Genomic DNA, 22,373 nt, shown 5'->3' with positions numbered 1-22,373 from the left:
CCAGTTGTTATTAACTGCAGATATTCGATTACACCGAAATCCATGCTGGGGGGCATTTTATGCAATCCTTAATCCTGGTGGAGACCATGTGCATCTTGAGCGTTAAATGGCTTGTATTGGCGATGCAATGGGGAGTCGACTCTTAATGGACTCAGGAAGGGACGAGCTAAGGACAATATCCACCACTCAAATGGATTTCTCTGTGTGGTAAGCAGCTCATAATCTAGGACTACCACTGTAGCACAGGGGGCAGGATAAACATTATTACAATCCACTGCGACAGAAGATAAAAATCTGATTTCATACTTACACTGTGAAGGTTGTTGAAAACGTGAGTGCATCTCCTTTAACTGAAGTCAAGGAACTGGCAAGTGGTGTTGCTACCATGTTCTCAGCTCCAGATCTGATCACAATTAAGAAGTAGTAATTGGCAGAATCTATGGAGAAATAGAAATTTGTTGTGGAAAAACAAGGTCAGTTTATAAATTAGCAGGCAACTTCACTGAAAATGATAGTGATGGCACATTTTTACCCTTCTTATACATGCAACAGGGTTGGAATACATGAAGTCCATTAAAGCAAGGGGAATTTACATTTTGCTTGGAAAGTAAAGTAGAATCTCACTTAATGTCTTTGGAAGTCAAAGGAGCTGATGCTTTAACAGTGGTTGGTCTGCTCTACATACATCTTCGACTGGTATGTTACATGCTCATTTAAAGGGGGTACTCTGGACATTGTACAAAGTACGTTTTTCTCGTTGCTTATGTTTTGTGACAAGTTGTGCAAGAAACTGGCAAATTTAAATATGGACCCAGTTAAACATATCAATAGTTATAACATTTTGTTAGCTTAGTTCTGCTTTTAAGACATAGTTCTATTTCATGTGAACAAAACGTAAAGCAGATGCAAACTTTCTATACTGTGATCAGGGGCTCGCCAGCATTGCATCTTTCATATGCTCACATGCTGTTGTAAATCTATAAGCAATTCAATAGTGTTTGCTGCTTCATAGTGCACATAATTTGTCATTGGAGTCAAAGGTAATGGGATCAGACTTGTGGAGAAGCAGGACAGCAGAAGAAAAAGGAGCATGCTGAATGGAGTTGGGAACAGAAAACTGGGAAGGCTACAATACAAGAAGCCTAGACAAATATTAGAAAATACCCAATGGGTGACTTGGAACAGATTCTTGAAGATGTAAGCTTTAAGATCCAGCTCCAGTAATTTTAGGCTTCAACAATCACATCATCAACTCTGGTGTTAATTGCAGAACGCACGACTAGCTGGCCATGAGAGGAAGCAGATACAGTCCAAAACAGATGTGGCTTAAGGAGCTCTTCCAAGACTACCAAAAGGTTCCAGAAAGGGCAACAGAATGGTCAGAAGTGGGCAGAATCGCCTGGTCATACATAAGATGAACTCTAGCTAAGCAGGTTCTGGGGGGCAGCATGACCAAACGTAGCATCAGACCCAATGCTAATGTCCATGCAGTAATGTTTGCAGAAGGTCAAGAGAGGCGCCCACGTGGTTGCCTTGTGCCGCAAGGCACATGCCTCTGGAAGGCCACAGCAGCATCAGCCTTCGCCCCAACTGTGTGAGCATGTAGGCCTATAGGAGGGACCGTCCCGTCCCCTGTGTCGTAGGATTCAGAGACCAATCCATCAAGCAACTGAAGCTTCAAAAGCTATTTTCCCTGGTTGTAAACTGTGGCAGGTCAGAAGGTCACAGACTCAGAATTTCCATCTCACTGACATTTTATTAACTAAAATAGATTAATATGCCTAACTTTCCCTGGGATAAGGGACTTCCCTAACTAATGAAACTAACTTTCAACATACCTTCAGCTATCCCTCTGCAAATACCTCCGATCTCGAGCACTCCGCTCCTCTACCTCCAACTCCCTCAGGGTCAGTCGTTTCTCAAAGAAACGAGCTGGGGTAGATCTCAGTCTTCGGCTGGGACCTCCCTGCCACTCTGAAACTTTGAGAACCATCTCCCGTTCCGGAAGCACCTCAAGACCTTCCTCTTTGCTTCTGCCTTCTCCCTTCCTCTCCCCCGCTGATTCTACTCTCCCTCGGCACCATGCACCTGGCCACCCTCTGTCCTCCGGGCCCAGGTACCTGCTCATCTTGCCACCCTCACGCACTGCCTATGGCCACCACTTGCACTGAGGTTTGTATCTGTACCCATAGAGCCCTCCCCTTTTCTTCCTGCACTTTCAGACCTACCCGGCCTGCTGCCTTAAACCCAGTACTTGCTGGCTGCACTCCCATTGTTTGTTGCCTTTTTATTTATTAATCTATTTGTTTTTTCCTCCTCGCTTCGCACCCTCCTTTTTGTTCCCCCTTCCATGCACTTCTCCCCATCCCCCTCTACCCTGCACTTGCGTGTTCTCAATGCCACTGGGCCTAGTAAGATGGTTGTTTTTGTTCTCCCCTGTTCCCATTCCCTTGTCGCGCTCTGAACCACTTGTGTATGAGCGAGATAGAAATAAAATATCAACTAGGGTGCTCGTCAGGGAGTCCAAATGAAGTTCAGACCACCATCCAAAAAAAATAACTGACTCACCCACTATTTAGAATAACTAAGTAACACGAGAAGGACTCCCTTCTCCCGTTATGTGGGTCGTCCACCAAACAGTTCAACCAGGTATTTTCCAACAGTTCTTGGTTTCTTTTTTTATCAAATTGTACAGTGTCGATATAGGGATTTTCAGGCTCTCAACCGTCTGTCGTTTTATTATTCCTTTCCCTTTTGTTTCCTCGTTTAACTCTACACAAGTTGGTCCCTCTCTTTAAATGAGTTTTCTTCCTTCACTTTTCTTAAACTTGTGGTTTCCGCTATACGGAATGTCCACTCTTTACCTTGACTAGAACAAATAGAGTTTGAGTATTGAATTAGTATCCTCGTTTTCTCTTGACACCATTGTCACTCGGGGAAGCGGAGTCATCCCAATAATGATTTCCACTTGTGGCATTTTTAATAATTTATCTTGACTGGGATGAGTAGGAGCGTTCTAGCAACGATTCTCACTATCTTTAAGTACTTGCAATATTTCTGTACATAGACAGTAGGATTCTTGGTCACCCTCCCGGGGCTCCCGTTTTCCCCACATTGCCTCTATTCTTCAGGGAGAACGTCACCTGGGCTCACATGCGACTGGACATTTTCTGTAAGGTTGGCTTCTCGTTACGCTCTGTATTTCAAACTGTCTCTCCGCTCCCTTCTCGTTTGATTGGGTCTGATCTGCCTCGCTGGCAATGATATCAGCGTCATGAAAGGACCTCCAGGCCCACAGCATTGCATTAGCGGTCACACTACCACTCCCTTTTGGCTCGGGACACCATGTGCTCTCATCGGCCTCTTGTCTTCCATTAAGCCAAGCCTTGGGCTCTGTACCCAAAGTGCCGGTCCAGCATTGGAAGCTGTGTGTCCAGTCTCTCCTCGGCAACTCTCGAGAAGCTGATTTGAACTTCCTGGCTTCCCTCCATGAGGTCTCCACCTCATGGTTGTAGGAGGTTGCCATAGGGCTTCCCCTGGAGACTGTCAAAGTCCTTCTTTGCTGGTTTCAGGCTCTGTATTGCTCCCTGGGTTTTCGACGTCCCAGTACTATATGAGTTTTCCATTGCCGGTATCCTGAATGACAATAGCAGGCTGAGGAATTCTCCATCCTATTAGTCAGAAGATATAAGGGAGGGTTAATGAAGTGTGTTTTACGGAGTCATTCTCCTCAGAGGATGAGTCTCTCTGGTGAGTTCTTGCTTGCCTTTTCCACTAGGGAGGGTATTGCATAGCTGGCTCACTTCCTTAGCCTCACAGGGAAAGACTGCCTCCTGGGGAGAAGTTACGGAATCCCGCGATTTGTCACAAACCCCATAAATGTAATAGTCTAACCCGAGGTTTTGGTCTTATACAGACCGAATCTGAGGGATTGGCGAACATCCATCAAGCAACGGTTGCAGGGGTTGGGATGTATTCACATGCTCATGAATAACGAATACACAGCAGTACAACATTACACAAACACGGGAGGTGGCACGTCTCAACAGAAGCAATACATTCTTACCTCCGGAACAGCCTCACTTCAAGCAAACAGGTTGAGCATCACTGCTTGGACAACTCTGGAGTCCTCCCTGGAATCCGTGTCAAAGCAGTAGAACTTCATAAAGGTGTGCTGGGACCTCCACGTGGCAACCCTGCAGATGTCCAGCAGGACACACTAGACTGGAACACCGTTGTCGCAACAATCACTCTGGTGGAGTGGGCTCTATAACGGCCGGGCAGCGGTCGGTTCGCCAACCGCCGACAGTGTGTGATGCAGCCAGAGAGCCACCTTGAAATGGAAGCCTTGGACAAGGGTCTTTGAATGGTTCACAAGACCAAAGTTCCCAAACAGCTGTGAGGTCTACCGAAAACTTTGTGCGCGACACGTAGAACTTCAGGGTGCTAGCAACGTCCAGCGAATGCAAGGCCCATTCCGCCGGCGATGATTTCAGAAAAAAAAAAACAGAACACAAGAGGCTGGTTGAGGTGGAATTTAGACGGAACCTTCGACATGAGCGAGGGATCGGAAATTCGAGGAAAGTCGGGTATGGTTGCATGTTGGATAAGGCCTGGACCTCAACTACCCTACTGGCAGAGGTGATAGCCACCAGGAAAGACATTTTCAACAAGAGGCACTTAATGGGAACGATTGATAGGCTTGAAAGGGGCCCTCCCACCCCCTGAGCCTTGTCAGAACCACATTGAGTTCCCACGCCAGGGCAGGAGCCTTCACTGGCAGGAAAGATCAAAAAAGTCCTTCGAGTAATTCCTTGACGAGTCGATGGAAATAAAGTGAAGATCTTCCTGGAGACCTGGTTTAGCAGGAGATAGCCGCCAGATGTACCATGATTGAGGCGTGCGCCAAGCTGGCCTTGGCCAAGGATATCAAAAATGGAAGGACTTGCGGGGCCATGAGCATCAGACTTCCACTTGGAACCGTAGCACTTCAAAGGCGACCACGCCCTGGCCTTGGCGAGGACCTCCACGCAGTCCGTAGGCAACTGAACCTCCAAACACTAGGGCTGCAGGAGCCAAGTACTCAGGTTCAGCGATCCTGTGTCGCGATGAAGGATTGAGTCTCCTCTGGTGAGAAGATCTAAAACACTGATGGCTTGAATGGAGGCAACGCCAACAGGCTTAGAAGGTCCAGATACCAAATCTGCCTCGGCCACGCGGGGGGCGGTGAGTATCATCTTGCATGGACAAGGAGTGTATTGATGACTTGTAGCAGGAGAGGGAACGGGGGACGTGTACAGGAACAGCCCTTCCCACAGGAAGGCAAATGCATCCCCCAGGCTCCTCAGCTGGTGGAACCTGCTGGCACACTTCTGGCACTTTGAGTTTGCTGCTGCTGCCGCCGCAAACAGATCTGTCTGGGGTCTGCCCCACTTGAACAGGCAGTGCACCTGATCCGGACGAAGCTTCCACTCGTGGCAGGAGCACAGCTCCCTGCTGTGGGAGTCTGCAATGGTGTTCTTGACTCCTGCCAGGTGGAGAGGAGCGAGAACATCCCCCGTCTGATGGCGCATCGCCACAAGTACTGAGCTTCTTTGGAGATCGCCGGGGATCAAGTTCCCCCTAGTCCGTAAAGATACTCACGACGTTGCCTTTCTGAAACGGCAGAAACAGACTTTAGGGCCCAGAACACTGCCCATAGCTCCAGGATGTTGCTATGAAGAGTCTTCTCCTCCAGCAGCCACAGGCCTCTTGCGTGCAGACGTGCAGTGTGTGTGCTCCTCATCCCTCTACGGAGGCGTCTGTTGCAACAGTCTCCTGTTAAGGCAATATTTGAAATCTTGTGCCTTGAGCGTTGTCGGACCGGACGCCCCACCATACTATCGCCTGATGGACCTCGTTGTTGAGAGATCTTGTCCATGAAGCTTCTGTACAACTGTTCCAGCGGGCGTCCAGGAATTCCTGAAGGGGTCACATTTGCAATCTGCAGAGCCGGGCGAGGTAGAGGCAGGACATCATGCCCAGCAACGACTTTATGACCCGCACCATGGTCGTCTTTGTCGACGACAGCCACCGCAACCTTCATAGAGTGGCTGCTATCCTTTACTCACAGGCGAATCCAGGCAAGACACTGTATGGAGTCTGGCGCCTATGAGCAGGATGTTCTGTGATGGCTATAAGCAGGACTTTGGATAGTTGACGGAGAATCCCAATTCCGTTAGTAGCCGGACAGTCGCCTATAGGTGTCCGTCGGCTAGCTCCCGCAAGCGGGTGCGAATCAGCCAGTCGTTCAGGTTTTGGGTATACATGTATGCCCTGTAGGCGTAGATGGGCCGCCACTAGTGCCAGGCATTTCGTGAACACTCTGGGGGCCGACTTCAAGCCGAAAGGTAGGGCCTTGAACTGGTAGTGCTGTCCCTGCACCACGAAATGTAGAAACTTTCAATGTTTCTGGTGAATGGGGATGCAGAAATAGGCGTCCTCCAGGTCCAAGTCTCCTCTTTCCAGTTGATCAAGCACGTGTTGCAACGTGACCATCCTGTCTTGATGCCTGCCCCCGGAAGACCAGACCAGGCCCAGCAGCCCCGGAAGCAGGCATCATGCCACTTGGAGCATGCCCAAAAGCCCCAGTTAGGGGCTGTTTGGGTGCAGTCCTGGCGCCTATGGCGCCAGGCTCATTATTGATAACTTACCTGAAGCAGACCATGCTGCATGAAGACTTAAGCCAAATGAGGCTTAGGAGGGACTATTTTACTGAAGGGACTATTTTGTTACTTGGGTGGGGCTGTGGAAGAATACTTACCTGGATCTTCTTCCAAGGCTATTTAAACCACGCCCGGACAGCCACACGTGCTTCGCGTTATTCTGCTTGCTGCAGCGTAACGCTCACCGTGTTTTCAGCAGCTCGTGTCTTCAGCCACGCCTGCTTCAGTCCTGGGACTCCTGAAACAAGAAAAGGAGGATAAAGGTTAGAACAGGAGTTTTAACTTTAATCCTTACCTGAATCCTGATCCATTTCGCCACGGAACTGAAAGACAGAAGTCTTTGAAGCATCGCTTCGCATTCCTACGGCGCCGCGCTGAACTCACCTGCTTGGCGGTACTTCAGCATTCCATCACGCTCTCTCCATCTCGCGGCCGCCCTCCGACACCTAAGGAGACAAAGACAGCAAGGTGAGCAAGGGGACTCTAAGGCTATACAAGCTACCCCCAAGAACTTACCTGATTTACCACGGGAGGTACTCACCTCATCTCGGGTCGGCGCAGTCAACTCTGCTTCATCGCCGTACCCCGGCCCCTAAGGGGGAAAACCACAATAGACTTACCTGAATCTTACCAAGTGCCATTTGGAAATCTTCGTGTGGATTAATCGGCAACCTGCAAGGAATCGGACAGAGTGAAGATCAGACATTTGAACTCTTATGAACAATTGGACTTTAGAGTCAATACTGGAACTCACCAATTCCTCTACGCCAGGGAAGTAACTGGTCATCAACGCGCCCCTGCGGTCGACGCAGGATGGAGAGCTCATCCTTCCAAACCATCAGGTGAGACTAAGGAGGGGACATCAAGAGTGATCTGTGGGAAGACAACGGGAGTGGGGAAGGTGGGTTGACACTCAATTCCACGGGTGGTTAATTCCTCTTCTCCTTTGCAGAAGAATATTCTTGCGAGCCAGACAAACTATGCTGAGCGGGCCAGTCCAGTCAGTCATCTCGGCGCTACACGTCACGCTGGTGGAAATTGCGGCCCAGTTCCGGTCGACGCCCTCGTGGGAACCAGGTGAGCGTAACATCCTGAATTTTTTGGACTTGGGTATTTGTTCCGGCGCCGTTGGTCTAGGATGGGCCTCCAGCCCCCAGTCTTCCTTCTGACCAGAAAGTTATCTGGAATAGACTTAAAAGCCCCAGAGCCTTTAGGGAACTAGCTCCATCGCCCCTTTTCGTAGCATGGCCCGTACCTTTTCCAGGAGCTGAGGGATGTGCAGCTCCTGCCGGGTAACCAAAGGGATCCACAACTGCATTGAAACTCCAGGGTGTGTCCTTGGGCAAAAGCATTCAGCACCCATTTGTCAGTGATCTTTCTCCACTCGCTGATGAACCTCAGCAGCCAGCCTCCCATCGGGCTGCACAAGTGAGGGCCGGACTTCCCGGTCGGTTCAGGCTAGCTTCGGCGCCAGCATCCTGCTCTGCGGGTGATGATGTCCTCTGCTACCGTAGGTCTGGGAACGGTCTCTGTAGGCTTCCTCGTTGATTTGGAAGGCGGTCAGTACAACGTTGAGAAACTTTTGGAAGAACTGCTCGACTTTCCCCTGGAGGAGCGAAAAGAAGAGCGGTGCTGCTGAAGTGGCCAGGGAACAAAAAAAGTCTCTGAATCCGCTTTGATGGCCTAGAGGGACTAGTAGAGGACCTTGCCAAATATTCTCCCAAGAGCATGTCCAGAGCCTTCGCCTGGACCTCCTGAAGGAAATGTGGGGCTTTCATCCAACCCTTGCAACAAAGGCAGACCATTTGTTAGAACCCAGTGTCAGCAACCTCCAATGCCACGGATGGCGTGATCAGACGCCAGCTCCCCTTCCTGGAAGAGCACGTTTACCTCCTTATCCTCTATCATCGGGGGGAACTCCAGAATCCGCCCCAGCTTGTACCACAACTCCCTGTCATACCTGGCCAGTGCGTTGGCCACCAGGATAGTGGACGCTGCAGTGTAAAACCCTTTTTCCATGGCGTCCATCCTTTTCTGCTCGCTGTCGGAGGGACCGAAGACTGACGGGTTGCCCGACCATTTTCTCATGGCCGTCGATGCCACCGAATCCGGCGATGGCTGTGGAGTCCAGCACCCTATATTTCTTCTCCAGGATATCCAGTTTGGCTGAAGCCGTGCAAGGGTCCTTCATGAGGTCCAGGCCCTCATCCCAAATATCGTCCAGAAAGGCCACCACCATGATAGTCTTCCTCTTGGCCTCTCGTAAAAGAAGCCCTTCTTGGTGTCCTCTGGCACCAGTTGGATTAGCTCGGGGGCTCTGGAGATGGAGTGGAACGATCCAACCTCATCCAGTGGGGACACCCAATGTGGAGATTCACTGTCCGCTGCGACGATATCCTTGTCATGATCCGTCATGGCTGTATCCATCCCTGTACCAGAGTCTGGGTCTGCTGGGGGGAAAAAGGACCCCGACATGGTGGCAGAGGTTGAAATGGGGGCATCTGATGACTCTTCCTCTTCTTCGCTAGAGTCTGATCAGGGACTTTGGGGGGTGGGGGGGCGCACAGGTACCAGAGACGGAGGCATCCTCCTCTGGATCTCCGACACCAAGGTGTGTAGAGTCGTCAGAATATCCAAGGAAATGCCGCTCGGCTGAGCAGGCAGAATAGGAAAACTAGGACCTGCGACGCCGCCGTCCACTTCAATGTCCTCGTGGACTGTATTTAGGAACTCCTGGTTTTCGCCGTCCGTGGACGAGACATCCATGGTTTGAGTCGACAGCCCAGCAGGGCTGTTTCTGGGCCTCCTTGCCCCCACCCCCTTTTCCTCCCCAAGGGTCTTGAACTGGAGCCTGGGCCAATTTCATCTCTTCTGGCGTGCCTGCCTGCAGACTTCGCCAAAGTCACTGCAGCGTTGTTGCGCCTTGGGGGTAGGGATACCTTCTGAGCCTTGAGTACTACCCTAGCAGGATCAGCGCTTTTAAAGGATAGTTCCGGGACTTTTTTTTATTGTCCCTACGGGTCGGCCATGTGTTTGTAAGCATAAATCGGTAGATCGTAGGAAACTTTCCTATGGACCTTACCCGACTTTTCGCCCATTATCGCACTCGAAATCAGCCTCCATTTTGTGATAATCCTATCATTCCGCCGCATCGACCTGGCTCACCTGCCTTTGCGGCACTAAATCAAATCCCCCGCCCCTGAAACAGACTATCAAAACATTCATATTCCCCGCCTCTATCCGTGACGTGACTGAGCTGCGTAGGCAAACGCGCCCAGGCGTCTTCTACGCGACTCCACACAGACCCCGGAAATCAACACAGATCAGCTCACAATACAGCGCACCACAATTCGGAATATGAAACTGTACTTTGAAATCAAACCGCAAGATTGTAAATGTGGTAAAGTACATTTATTTGACATCAAATGTTTAGAGAATATTCAGCGATTTGCATTTTTATTTGCTCATGTTCCAAAAAGTTCGTATTGAGGAACGCGATGGTCCTTTGCTGTACACAGGGTCTTAGAGCATCTCACAATACAGCACCACAATTCGGAATGTGAAACCGTGGTTTAAAAGCAAACGGCAAGATTGTACATTTGGCAAAGTACGTTTATTGGACATCAAATGTTTAGAGAATATTCAGCGATTTGCATTTTTCTTTGCTCTCGATCCAAATTAGTTCGTCTTGAGGGAAGCGATGTTCGTGTGCAGTACACAGGGTGTTGGTTTACGATAAAAATAAGCTCTTCTGTCGCACTGATAATCGCATGGCTGTTCCAACAACGAGGCACTAGGCCACCACAACGGTAGGTATGTTGCATCTAACCGTTAGTACCGCGTAAGGGCATACTTGTACTTGGCGATCGTCCCATAAAATGGTCAGGGTGGTAACGTTGTTCACGCGGAGAAGCAACTGGCGGCTGTAGAAGCCGTCCGCCGGTGTCTGGTACTCGTGACACAGACAGTAGTGAATGATGTACCTAAAAACATAAAAAATGAAATTAGTCTCACCATCAGATCCTTATTAAAATTATTCATTTCATAGCGAGGACAGCGCTACTGGGTGTACACAAGTGTTTAAAGGCGTGGCGAGGCATGGAGGGGGGGGGGAGTGGAGTACAAGGTAAGTAGCATAAAATAAATAAATAGGGCCAGCTGGTGGCAAGTGCAAGGTAAGTGCAGAACAAGTGCTGGGAAGGGGGGGCTGTAGGATACTGAGACAGTCCCCCAGTGCAGGGGTTGACAGGGAGGCAGTGCAGGTGGAGAGTGGAAGGGCCCAGGACCGAGGTCGCAGACAGTGGACCAGTTGTAGCAGGGGAGAGGGAGAGAGAAAGCAGAAGCAAAGAGGAAGGTTTTGAGGTGCTTCAGTAAAAGCAGATGTTTCTCCTCCAGATAGTGCGCGGTAGAAAACACTATGCCACATAGAACGAACAAGTACAACTGAACCCGTCTTTAAAGCCACTGTATAGTAATGAAATTGCGGTATAAACTCATCAAAAGTTACTTACATTATATTTGCATTTTCCATTGTGTCTTTGTGTAGGGCAGACCCGAAACACCACTCCTTCTTTGCCGACGTTACTTCTTCTAATGAACGTGGCTCATCGTTTCGTTTCTGAAATTTTATTCATTATCTTTTCTTAGTCTTTCAGGATGGTCCCGGCCTGTCAAGGTCAAATCACAATAGAACCTTATATTGGGTCGTGGGCCGTTCCGCCACCCGAGCAAAACATCAAAGCAGCTGACCTTCACTTTGAGCGAGCACACATTTCTAGTTAGCTCCAGTTAGTGTAAGGGCATCTTGTCTGCGTGCCTTTTTTTTTATTGTCCCTATGGGTCGGCCATGTGTTTGTAATACGGAAACATTCTATAATTTTTGTAAAAATGATTTATATTACTGTTTGGTTTAATTGCAATGGGCCTGCAACATGAGGAGACTCGAGAGAACAGACAATCGAATTACAATCATTTAAACCGTGATGTGTATTTCTCAATGAGCTCTGCTTTAGGTGGACATGGAACAGAGGCAATGTTGGGTGGCAATGCAGTTGTCCCCTGCATAGGTTCGTTCACCACTCCATGTATGTGCCTATCGAGGACATCTACGATAAGTCTCTCAATAAACTCATATTGCATATCCTCAAACACTGGTTTGATCACCCATTGTTTACTTCTTTTAGTGAAGGCCTTATTGTAGCGAAGCGTCCCTAAAGTTCCGGTCGTCCTACTTTGTTGACGGCCAACATTATGGTTATGTGCCAAGACCGCTAGAAGAGTCCGATTTATCATGCCTTCCATGCCAAAATGCAATCTTTTGGGCCTGTACTTTAGGCACATATTGTGGAACACCTCCAAATCTCCTGTGTGGCAGAATTCCGTGAGTCCCCTCAAATCTCTCGTTATAGTTTTATCAAATACAATCTTTTCAATGGCCTTGTGAGTGGGTGATGAAGGAATCAACCACTTCTTCTTCCGTGCCTCCTCTGTGGACAAATGGCCATGTTCACATTTGTGGAAATGCTCATTTGTCGACCATCGATGTACGTTGCTACAGTGCAACATTACTGACCGCCATTTTTCCAGTAGAATTTCCAACGACCCTTCACATGTTTTTGAGCTCCACCAAAGATGGTTGCTGATTGACTTGGACCACTGTGAAATACCTTGCATATCTTTTTTTTTTCCTGCAGCCGACAATTTTTTATTGATTGATTTTGCAAGATGCCAAACGTCAAATTGGTGATTTATATTTTTGTACTGTTCTCTCATTGTCTTGGCAATTGAAACGTGTCTGTCCGTGGCTATCAGGTCGATCACCATTCCCCGCGATTGTAGTTCTTGCAATGATGCTACAAAGCCAACTTTCTCCATGGCCACTGAGGATGTACTTTGTGACACCTGCACGACCACCGAACTCACAATTTTCTTACTTTCCATGTCCTGAAAGTGGTAGGTGCAGTACTTGGCTGAAAATCCTGGACTGTCGCATTGTCCATCACCGGCTAGCCTGAAGCGTTTGCCCGCGAATGTACTTTCCATTGACATTTTTTCCATTCTCCAAGCTTCGCTGATGGCTGGAAATAGATAATCGGTTTGGTATTTGTAGAACTGACTTTTCGCAATGAAATGGATTCCCACAAACTGAAAGAAATACTGTAACTTTTTAAAACTTGAACCACTAAAAAGTGCGGCCGCTGCACAAAGTAGATTGCCTGCTGGCAGTTGCCCCAGCATGGGTTGTGCAGACCATGCGAACGGATGATATTGTGTACAGGTGGCATGTATTTTAAGGTTAGTGCCTCGAATTGCACGAGTCACATTAATCAATGGCTCCCCACATACTTCCCCACCAACCCAATGCCCACATTTCATCATCATAATAATATCCATCAAACAGCTATCGAATACAATGAATTTGGCCTCTTTCCTTATACTGTCACTCTGCATCCCAGCTGGTTCGGCCTGTAACGTTGAGGACATGTCACTCGCATGAAAGGTACAATCTCTGATATCGTCTTCCGCTATGCTGAGTGATATTGATGGTGTTTCATTGTCGTCCACTTCATTCTCTTCCATTGCAACATCTGTTCCTTGTCGGGAGAAAAAAACAATGTCTTCAACTTTCGCGTGCTCTTATTTTTTGCGGGTGTGGATTCTATGAATTGATCTACGACTGCATCCAAACTACCAGGAGGACATTCACTATCAATGGCTGGTGGTGGTATAGCTCCGTTGTCAATCACTTCATATTCTTCCCATTGGCACGATGCATCTCCAGTCTCAAGTCCCTGCCAAAAGGTTTGACAAGCAACATCTCTCGTTCGCTTCACTGTCTGTGTAGATCTAGTTCTTACACCCACTCGCAACTAGAGGACAGATTAGAAAAGGGATGTTCAGTTTAAACACAACTTACAGTATTGAACTATTGACAGTGAAAGACAACATAATATAGTGAACAGGACACTAACCTTCTTTTGCTTTCTTTTCTTTGAAACTTTCTTTCCTCGAACTTCAACATCTGGACGCTGTTGCTCCGACTCGTGTGTGCATGTCTCCACTTCCTCTCGCGATGCAACGACTATACTTTCATGATAAGCACATCCATCACTCACTGAGGCTCCATCGACTCGCTGAAACATAGAACTTTCATTAGTATGTATAATAATATTGAAAACACAAAATGTACTTGGGGACCAATACCCATACGTACATCTCAATAGCAAAACACGAATGAACGCATTGTGTAGAACATTCAAACGACAATAGTTCACGCATTGTTGATCTAGTTAGATTGAACTGTCAAGATCCATACCTCGGGCTCCGCATAGACTTCCATTGATGATATTATTGAAGATGACGCTTCAGCAACTCCCTGAAACACAGTAATTGCATTAGTATGGTTTTCTATTTTGTTTAAAAGAACAAACTTTCTGCAGGCGTCAACGGCTCATCTAAATAGACCTGCACAAATGATCAGTTGTCTAAAATAAATAATGGATATCTAAATATGATTCGATTTGCTCCATCGTTGGAAGTGTCACCACCCAGAGATCTGCATCAACTACTAGGGGTGATGTTCTTGTTGAAGAAGCTCCGTCAGCTCCCTGAAACATAGTACTTGCGTTAATAAAGAAGGAAGTATAGCGGATGTAATCACGTCATTTGATCTCGCATGATTGATCTGTCAGTATCCATACCTCGAAATGCATAAGAACATCAAGGGACGCTGTAACTGCGGTGCACACTTCTGCAAGCTGTTGCGCCGACCCGTAACTGCATGCTCCCCCTTCCTCTTGGACTAATGCTCCATCGACTCCCTGAAACATAGGACTTTCATTAGTAATGAACACAATATTGAAAAAAGAAGACACATAGGAGGGCGACGACAGAAGGACATACCAATGGCTAAAAACGAAAGAAACATTGTGTGTAACAATCACGCTACAAGAATGCAAGATCTGATGATCTCCATCGATGGAACTGTCCGGAAACGTACCTCGAGCATCTGAGTGACATCTACGGTGTCGTCAATGCGTTGGACTCCTCAGCATCTCCCTGAAAGACAGTACTTGCATTATTTTGGATAACAATAATTATAACTGAAAACAAAGACTAGAGGACGAGTACTGTGGTGTACCATTAGGTAAAATAATTACACGATCAATTAAAACTATTGATTTACATGCCTAAAACAAGTCAGTGTCAGAATAGCTAAGTAAGATTACCCGATAGGCGCTTGAAGTGGCTGATGACTGCAATAACGACACGGATGGAGAATCTTCAGCCTTCATATTGAGTGGATACATAAATGGGGAAATTATTGTTAGCTAATGCTACACACTACCGCAATGCCGAGAGATAAATACGTAAACTTGACTCACCAGTGGAGGGATGTGGACGAATAGAGTGGGAATAGCGGTTGAGAGCAATTTTCGCCTCGCTCGCGGTGTTTTCGTCCTTATTAGCAATGATGTGGAGTACATGTCTGGGCTAAAGTGCCTGCTGCAGATGCGGTATCGATCACCCCTCTTGTCCGCAAAGACTTCTAGGACTCTACTTTCTATCTCAGAGGCTGGATATCCGCAATATCGGACCCATTCTCTTATCTGATCTATTGTCTTAGGGAAAACATGCATTATAGTACCTTCAGATTTGTTATGGGTCTTCGAAGGGCAACCGCCAATGAAACAGGCAGGCATTATGGAAAGTTCTGAAAAGTAAAGATCAACAAATCTCTATGAATACCAATGTGTTAAAACATTAAATGACACATAAAAGGTTCAATGCAAGGTCCGTTTTGGTTCTTGGAACTATACACGTTATTCACATGCGGATAAGTATTTCAATAACTTTCAAAAAATAGAAAAAGTAATTTGACTAAACTCAGAACATGTGACTAGTTCCTTGCATGTACTGTCGTGAACGAAAAGAAAACATGGATGCAATTTGATGACTACTAGCAAATAGATATAAATTAAAAAATTGGACGCAAAATGATTATGGTACATGGACTTACCTTGACGAACAAACAGTTAGATGCAGGGATCAGAGTAGTTTCTTGTCGTAGAACAGGGAGCAGTTCACAGGTTGCAAACTGACGAGTTTGCTCAAAGTGGTCACGGAAGTTCACAGAGACGAAGAGCAGATAACCAGCACCTTCACGGGTTGACTAGCAAAGCGCAAAGAAGTTCTCATTAGAAATATGAAGTGGGTTATAAAGAATTCGAAACAGGGGTGTGTTTGTGAATGAATGACGTGTATATGTCGTGGCATTATGCGGTCTGCAGGGGGCCGTCCAGCGTGAGGGGGGATGCTTGGCAGGAGACACGGGGTCTGTAGGTAGACATGGGAACAACAACCCATGCTCTATAGACCACTTTGAAGTGTACATGGTCTTTGGCACCTCTTGGCCTTTATCGCTCCCTGACAGCTCCACTTGCCAGCACAAGTACCCCGGTGCGAACTGCCTTTGATAGGGCGGGGGGTGGATCGGGGCGGTGGTCGTGCAGACAAGACACAGGAAGACTCGTGAATGGAGACACACTTATGTGGATTGCAGGGGGCCGTCCAGCGTGAGGGGGGATGCTTGGCAGGAGACACGGGGTCTGTAGGTAGACATGGGAACAACAACCCATGCTCTATAGACCACTTTGAAGTGTACATGGTCTTTGGCACCTCTTGGCCTTTATCGCTCCCTGACAGCTCCACTTGCCAGCACAAGTACCCCGGTGCGAACTGCCTTTGATAGGGCGGGGGGTGGATCGGGGCGGTGGTCGTGCAGACAAGACACAGGAAGACTCGTGAATGGAGACACACTTATGTGGATTGCAGGGGGCCGTCCAGCGTGAGGGGGGATGCTTGGCAGGAGACACGGGGTCTGTAGGTAGACATGGGAACAACAACCCATGCTCTATAGACCACTTTGAAGTGTACATGGTCTTTGGCACCTCTTGGCCTTTATCGCTCCCTGACAGCTCCACTTGCCAGCACAAGTACCCCGGTGCGAACTGCCTTTGATAGGGCGGGGGGTGGATCGGGGCGGTGGTCGTGCAGACAAGACACAGGAAGACTCGTGAATGGAGACACACTTATGTGGATTGCAGGGGGCCGTCCAGCGTGAGGGGGGATGCTTGGCAGGAGACACGGGGTCTGTAGGTAGACATGGGAACAACAACCCATGCTCTATAGACCACTTTGAAGTGTACATGGTCTTTGGCACCTCTTGGCCTTTATCGCTCCCCGACAGCTCCACTTGCCAGCACAAGTACCCCGGTGCGAACTGCCTTTGATAGGGCGGGGGGTGGATCGGGGGGGTGGTCGTGCAGACAAGACCAGTTTGCCGCAAGGCCTCACCAAGGAGAGGCCATCTAACTGAATGTAAGAGGATGGCTGCAGGATCTACTACATGGAATGCAGGGGGGTGAGTTTATAAATACCTCACCCTCCCAGGAGAATATACACTAGATTCATTTAAAAAATCAAAACAACCATTGTTAAAATATATGTTGGGCTTTATTTTAGATTTTAATTAAACATAAATAATAAACATTACACATTGTAAAGTTGAGGTTGCAGCACATCGAGGGAAAATCCGCGGTATTGTCCACTGTCACTGGGGAAATGTTGTCTAATGGCAAGTACCGCACAGGCAGGTATTACTCTCCGAACGCGGTGTCCGAGCCTCCCGTGAAGCCACCAAGTGAAGCAACGATAGGCCACCAGCCTGTACCACCTGTGAAAAAAAAAGATGCAAACTGTATTAAACTGACCAAACTTTCTTATCAATGTCGATTCAGGTAACACATGTCATTTTTCTTAGAAAAAAATTATATCTAGAAAATGCACTATATGGAACAAATTTACATGCGTTCGAATGATATGTAAATGTAATTTTATATGTGGGAGACGACCATGAAATAGTGGTGGCATCACTGACATCACAAACAGAGTATACTTACTCGTTACTCGGATTACGCGGACGAACAGTGCCGCGAAGTTCGTGCATAAGCACCATCATCATCCTCAACACGGTCCGTGAGAGGCAGGCTTCCCTGAACTCTGGCAGCTCGGTGATGCATTGCGGACTTTGCTCGCCTTCCTGCAGACTTTGCTCGCTTTCCGAAATGTAGGCCAAGCACCCGGAATTTTCACGGCAGCAGCAGTTCTCCTCCTCAGTTGGCATTAGCTCGCACCGATTGCACGTGCACCAGGTGGAGACGCCGTCCATGCGACATGGTCCAGGCTCTTCATCCGTTGACTGGTCCTCCCAACTGCCGTCCGAATCCCCATCGTTTTCGCGTGCTTGACTTTCCAGTAGTTCTTCCTCGGTGTACTCGGGCTCGTACATATACGGCATTATTGTGGCCATTGTGCGGTAAAGATAGTAAAATAATTTACAGAGATGGTACAGGTGTTCACACGGGCTACAAGCGGCGAAGGTAGCTGACCAGAGCACTGAAACGAGTCACAGAATACTCAAAGTAACACAGAGAGAGGAATGGAATCGAAAATCTGCTGCTGTGTGTTGTGAAACGGTCTGTTTATACTTATTGGGGAAAGAGGCGTCCTGCCATTTCCATGGCAACACGTCAATAGCGGAGGCGCAGCGATTGTTGACACGAGACGTGCTTGAAATGGGCAGTACGCGTCTGCTGATGTCAGGCTCAGGGGCGGGGGATTTGATTTAGTGCCGCAAAGGCAGGTGAGCCAGGTCGATGCAGCGGAATGATAGGATTATCACAAAATGGAGGCTGATTTCGAGTGCGATAATGGGCGAAAAGTCGGGTAAGGTCCATAGGAAAGTTTCCTACGATCTACCGATTTATGCTTACAAACACATGGCCGACCCGTAGGGACAATAAAAAAAAAGTCCCGGAACTATCCTTTAACCGTGCTGGCAGTAGCAGTCTTTGAGACCTGCTTCCACAGCGAACCTGGCACTCAGACTCGCAGCTCTTGGCCTTATCTAGGGCCCCCACAGATGAGGCACCCTCAAAGGACTTATAAGACCGCTCCACAGACCGGCCGGTCCTGGGTGAGGCATGACCCTGCTTGGAGCACAGGTCAGGCCTTGGTGTTAAGCGATGCTGCCAGACTACTACACCTGTCCATTGTCTTCATGGAGAAACCAAGGCATATCTCGCACTCGACCCCACCTGTGGTCCGGGTGAAGGCAGAAGAGGCATTGCAGGTGCTTGTCCTCCACAAACACATTCCGCTGCCACATTTGGCACAGGGCCAGCAGAGTGAAGACCCCCCCCCCCCGCACTCAGTCATGGTCAGAGGGCGTAAAGTAGACCCAAGGTCTTGAAGAATCTTCGACGATCTTCTCCCTGGAGGGGCGCAGAACTTCAGACAACGGATAGCCACTGTTGGCAGATGAAGAAAAGAGCACACAGGCTTCTTTGAAACAAAACTAACTTTTTCCGTCAAAAACAAGAAAAAACATACAAATAGCTCTGATAGCAAACTTGAGGACTCCCAACACTGAAAGCCATTCAGGCCCTATATACGGACACGTCTATAGAAGTTCTGTTGTCAAAAAATAGCTCCATATCAAGGAAAATTAAAACCTCTGTTGGCATAAAGCAATGCTGCACCCTGGCCCCTTTTTTATTTGCATTGTTTCTGGGAGATATGAATGAATCACAAGGATGCATTAGAGCTTTCCAGCCCAAAATGGAAGATGGAGTGATTCCGTGTATAATATATGCGGACGACAGAGTCTTTATAGACTTAACAGCAATTGGGCTATAGCAGAGACGATACATTCAAAGGCTACCTAGATGGAAATGAAGATAAACGTCAAACCAAAAGGTCCTAATACTGAAATGAGAATGCAGCAATCAAAAAGGCCAAAGTCTTCAAATGGTCCATTGATAATCAACAACAATAAGTGGTCAACTCGATTATGTATCTTGAGGCACGGATCAACAAAAATATAAACGAATTAGGCCACTATCTGCTGATCAAGGAGAAATTAATGAAATTGACGAATCAGGCGAGAGCCCTTCACCGCAGATATGGAACATTCTCTTTGATCCCGACTATCACCTTTAATAAACAAAAGGTGGTAGCTGTCCTGACGTATGGAGCCGAGGCCCTCTTAAATCTGAGAATTTGGGGAGTCTGTGAGGTGTTCTTTTGGAGAAAGATACTCAAATTGCCGACTTCTCAGTCAGTGAATACAATAAGGTACGAGCTAAGACTTCAAACCCTATCATCAATGGTTATGTAGAAATCAATCTCCCTCTACCAGAAAAGTATACTGGATTCCCCGCCCACTCCCTTCAAGATCTTAAATAACGGTGGGCTGCCTAAGAACTTGAAGAGATGGAAATCCAGATGTCAAGAATATCTGGAGACATAACATCGAGCCGGAAACATTAAAAGGAAACCCCAACAAGGTTAAAGAGAAGATGCAGGTAATAGACTGGGAGGAAACTTTGGCATTGAAAAGCAAGAACAAACGCTGCACCAATATCATATGGGAATGGAAAGAGCTAAATGTACCACCGGAATACTTGAGAACATTTCCATCGCCCCATTACAGAGACCTAATGATGTGATGCAGACTAAATATTCTAGCCTCATGAAGTACTGTTATTAAGAAAACAGATCAAACTGCATGAGGCATACTGTTGCTACTGTAAAAACAAAGAACAAACACTGCTGGATTGCTCGCCCTTAACTGAGCAATGAAAGAAATATATGGGAGTCAACGTACCATCAGGCGACTTATTGCAGAAGGAAGAGGCCTGGGAGAGATTATTAATGACTGAAAAATGTGGAAGAACGATTGACGCTATGAAATTTATGGAGATACTATTGAAAGAAGGAACTTGAAGTTAGTGGACAAAGACTGGAGAAAGTTCAAATGTATAAGGAAGCACTTCTACATGCCAAAGTTGTATGTTAAAGGTTGAAATATGGTTAACCAATAAAACAAAACAAAAAAAGAAATAGTTACAGGTAAGTAACTTAAACCTTTCGTGTCCATCAGCAATAAACTTCAAGTGTTGGTGTAGCTTTGTGCATGCATGTCTATGTGCTTCAGGTCATGTAGCCCTCACAGGGGGCAGATCTGCCCGTAGGAAGGGGTACACTTGTGTTTACTGGGGGCTCACTAAACCACTAGAGATATTTTTTATAAAAGGAAGGGGGTGGGGGGTCCTCTCCCACCCTGTCCCAAATGGATGGGGCAGGTCATCATTTAGCCCTCCCTAGGGACAGATTGCTAGTGTAATCTGGCAATCTGCCCCTAGGAAGGGGCAATTTACTAGGGCATGGGGGGACACTGGAGCACCAGGGATGTTTTTATAAAAAGGGGGGGGGGGAGGTGTTCCTCTACCCCCAAATGGAAGGGGCATGTAATTTAGCCCTCCCTGGGGAACCCTAGGAAGGGGCAAATGTGTTTTTACTGGGGGCGAGAGTCACTAGACCACCAGGGATGGCTTGAAAGGGGGCGGTGATGGGAGCGCGATAGTTATGATTTGTTTTCGGTGATGGTGAATGTTTATTTAGTTTACAGTTTTTTTTGCGCGAGAAGCAGCTATGTTATGTAAGTAGTTTTTTTTATTCAACGGTTAAGGCCCATTGTCAGTGGAGTGCATGGGGCTGGATTGTTGGTGTGGGCGGAAGTGGGCAGTCTGCAGAGGTATTTTGGTGGGCTGGGACACAACTGCAGGGTCAGGCCACAAATTGCCCCCCCATGCCTCAGAACATTGGTGTTTCCCTGGGAGTGTGTCTCCCATGTGGATTGACCAGCCCCAGGGAGCCACGGCAGGGTCCCCATCCCTCCCCGCAGGGAAAATGAAAAGTTACTCACAATAGTGACTAACGTACTCAGGGATGGAAACTTCTCACCAGAAAAAGTCTGCTTCTGCTTTCAATTTAGAGGCGCGGTGGGTCACGGCCCTGGGAGCATGCCCAGACTCAGCCCACAGGCGCCACTCCTCAGTCCCCATTGACACGTCGACAATATTTACCCGTGCCTAATGACACCAGCTTTAGGGGTGGGGGGAGGGGGGGGGGACTATGGACTAAGAACGTTAGTCACTACGGTGAGTAACTTTTAATTACCCTTACATTCAGTCCCCCTTCGTCCATACTGCATGGGTGATTGCAACTGAATGTAGCCCGAGTGGAGAGGTGACCCTTCGTTAAGAAAACAAGTTCCTTAGTACTGCCTGCGCGAATACAACTTCCAACCTGGCGGTGGCATCCAAACAGTAGTGCTTGCATAAAGCCGAGGGAGTGGCCCACATGGCCGCCCTGCTGATGACCTACCACGGAACGTGTCTCTGCAATGTGACCACCGTGGCCTTGGCTCCGATAGCATGGGCATGCATGTTAGCCGGAAGCGGCTTGTGCTGCCCCTCCTATGCCTCCTTAATAGCTGCGACCTTCCACGTTGCTATGGAGGGCCGATAACTTGGCGTTGACCCGCTGAAGGTGACAAATCGAGCGTCCGACTTGCAGGAGCTCTTTGTTCTGTCAAGATAGAATTTTAGCACTCGCCTGACATCTAAACACCACAGGACCATCTGGCCATCGTCCTTGGGGTCTGCAAAAAAGTCAGAAGTACCATTTCCTCGTTCAGGTGGAATGCCGAAACTACTTTAGGTGAGAACGCGGGGTTCGTCAGAGGACCACCTTGTCATAATG

The 22,373-nt window shown here is 47.8% G+C and overlaps 1 protein-coding gene across 4 annotated transcripts in view; it reads right to left on the bottom strand.

The window, feature by feature from the left end:
* Positions 1-22,373, bottom strand: part of ANLN (anillin, actin binding protein) — a 728,409-nt gene that overhangs the window by 329,047 nt on the left and 376,989 nt on the right. For all 4 annotated transcript variants that reach the window (XM_069613260.1, XM_069613259.1, XM_069613262.1 and 1 more), the window contains exon 15: positions 311-437. In XM_069613260.1, the coding sequence (XP_069469361.1) occupies positions 311-437 (127 nt within the window). The remainder of the gene's footprint in view (positions 1-310; positions 438-22,373) is intronic.

The sequence above is a fragment of the Ambystoma mexicanum genome, chromosome 5p (assembly GCF_040938575.1).
Source record: "Ambystoma mexicanum isolate Mex_15411 chromosome 5p, UKY_AmexF1_1, whole genome shotgun sequence".
Lineage (NCBI taxonomy): Eukaryota > Metazoa > Chordata > Amphibia > Caudata > Ambystomatidae > Ambystoma > Ambystoma mexicanum.
Note: the sequence above shows the minus strand (reverse complement) of the source record. Positions and strands in the feature narration are given on the sequence as shown.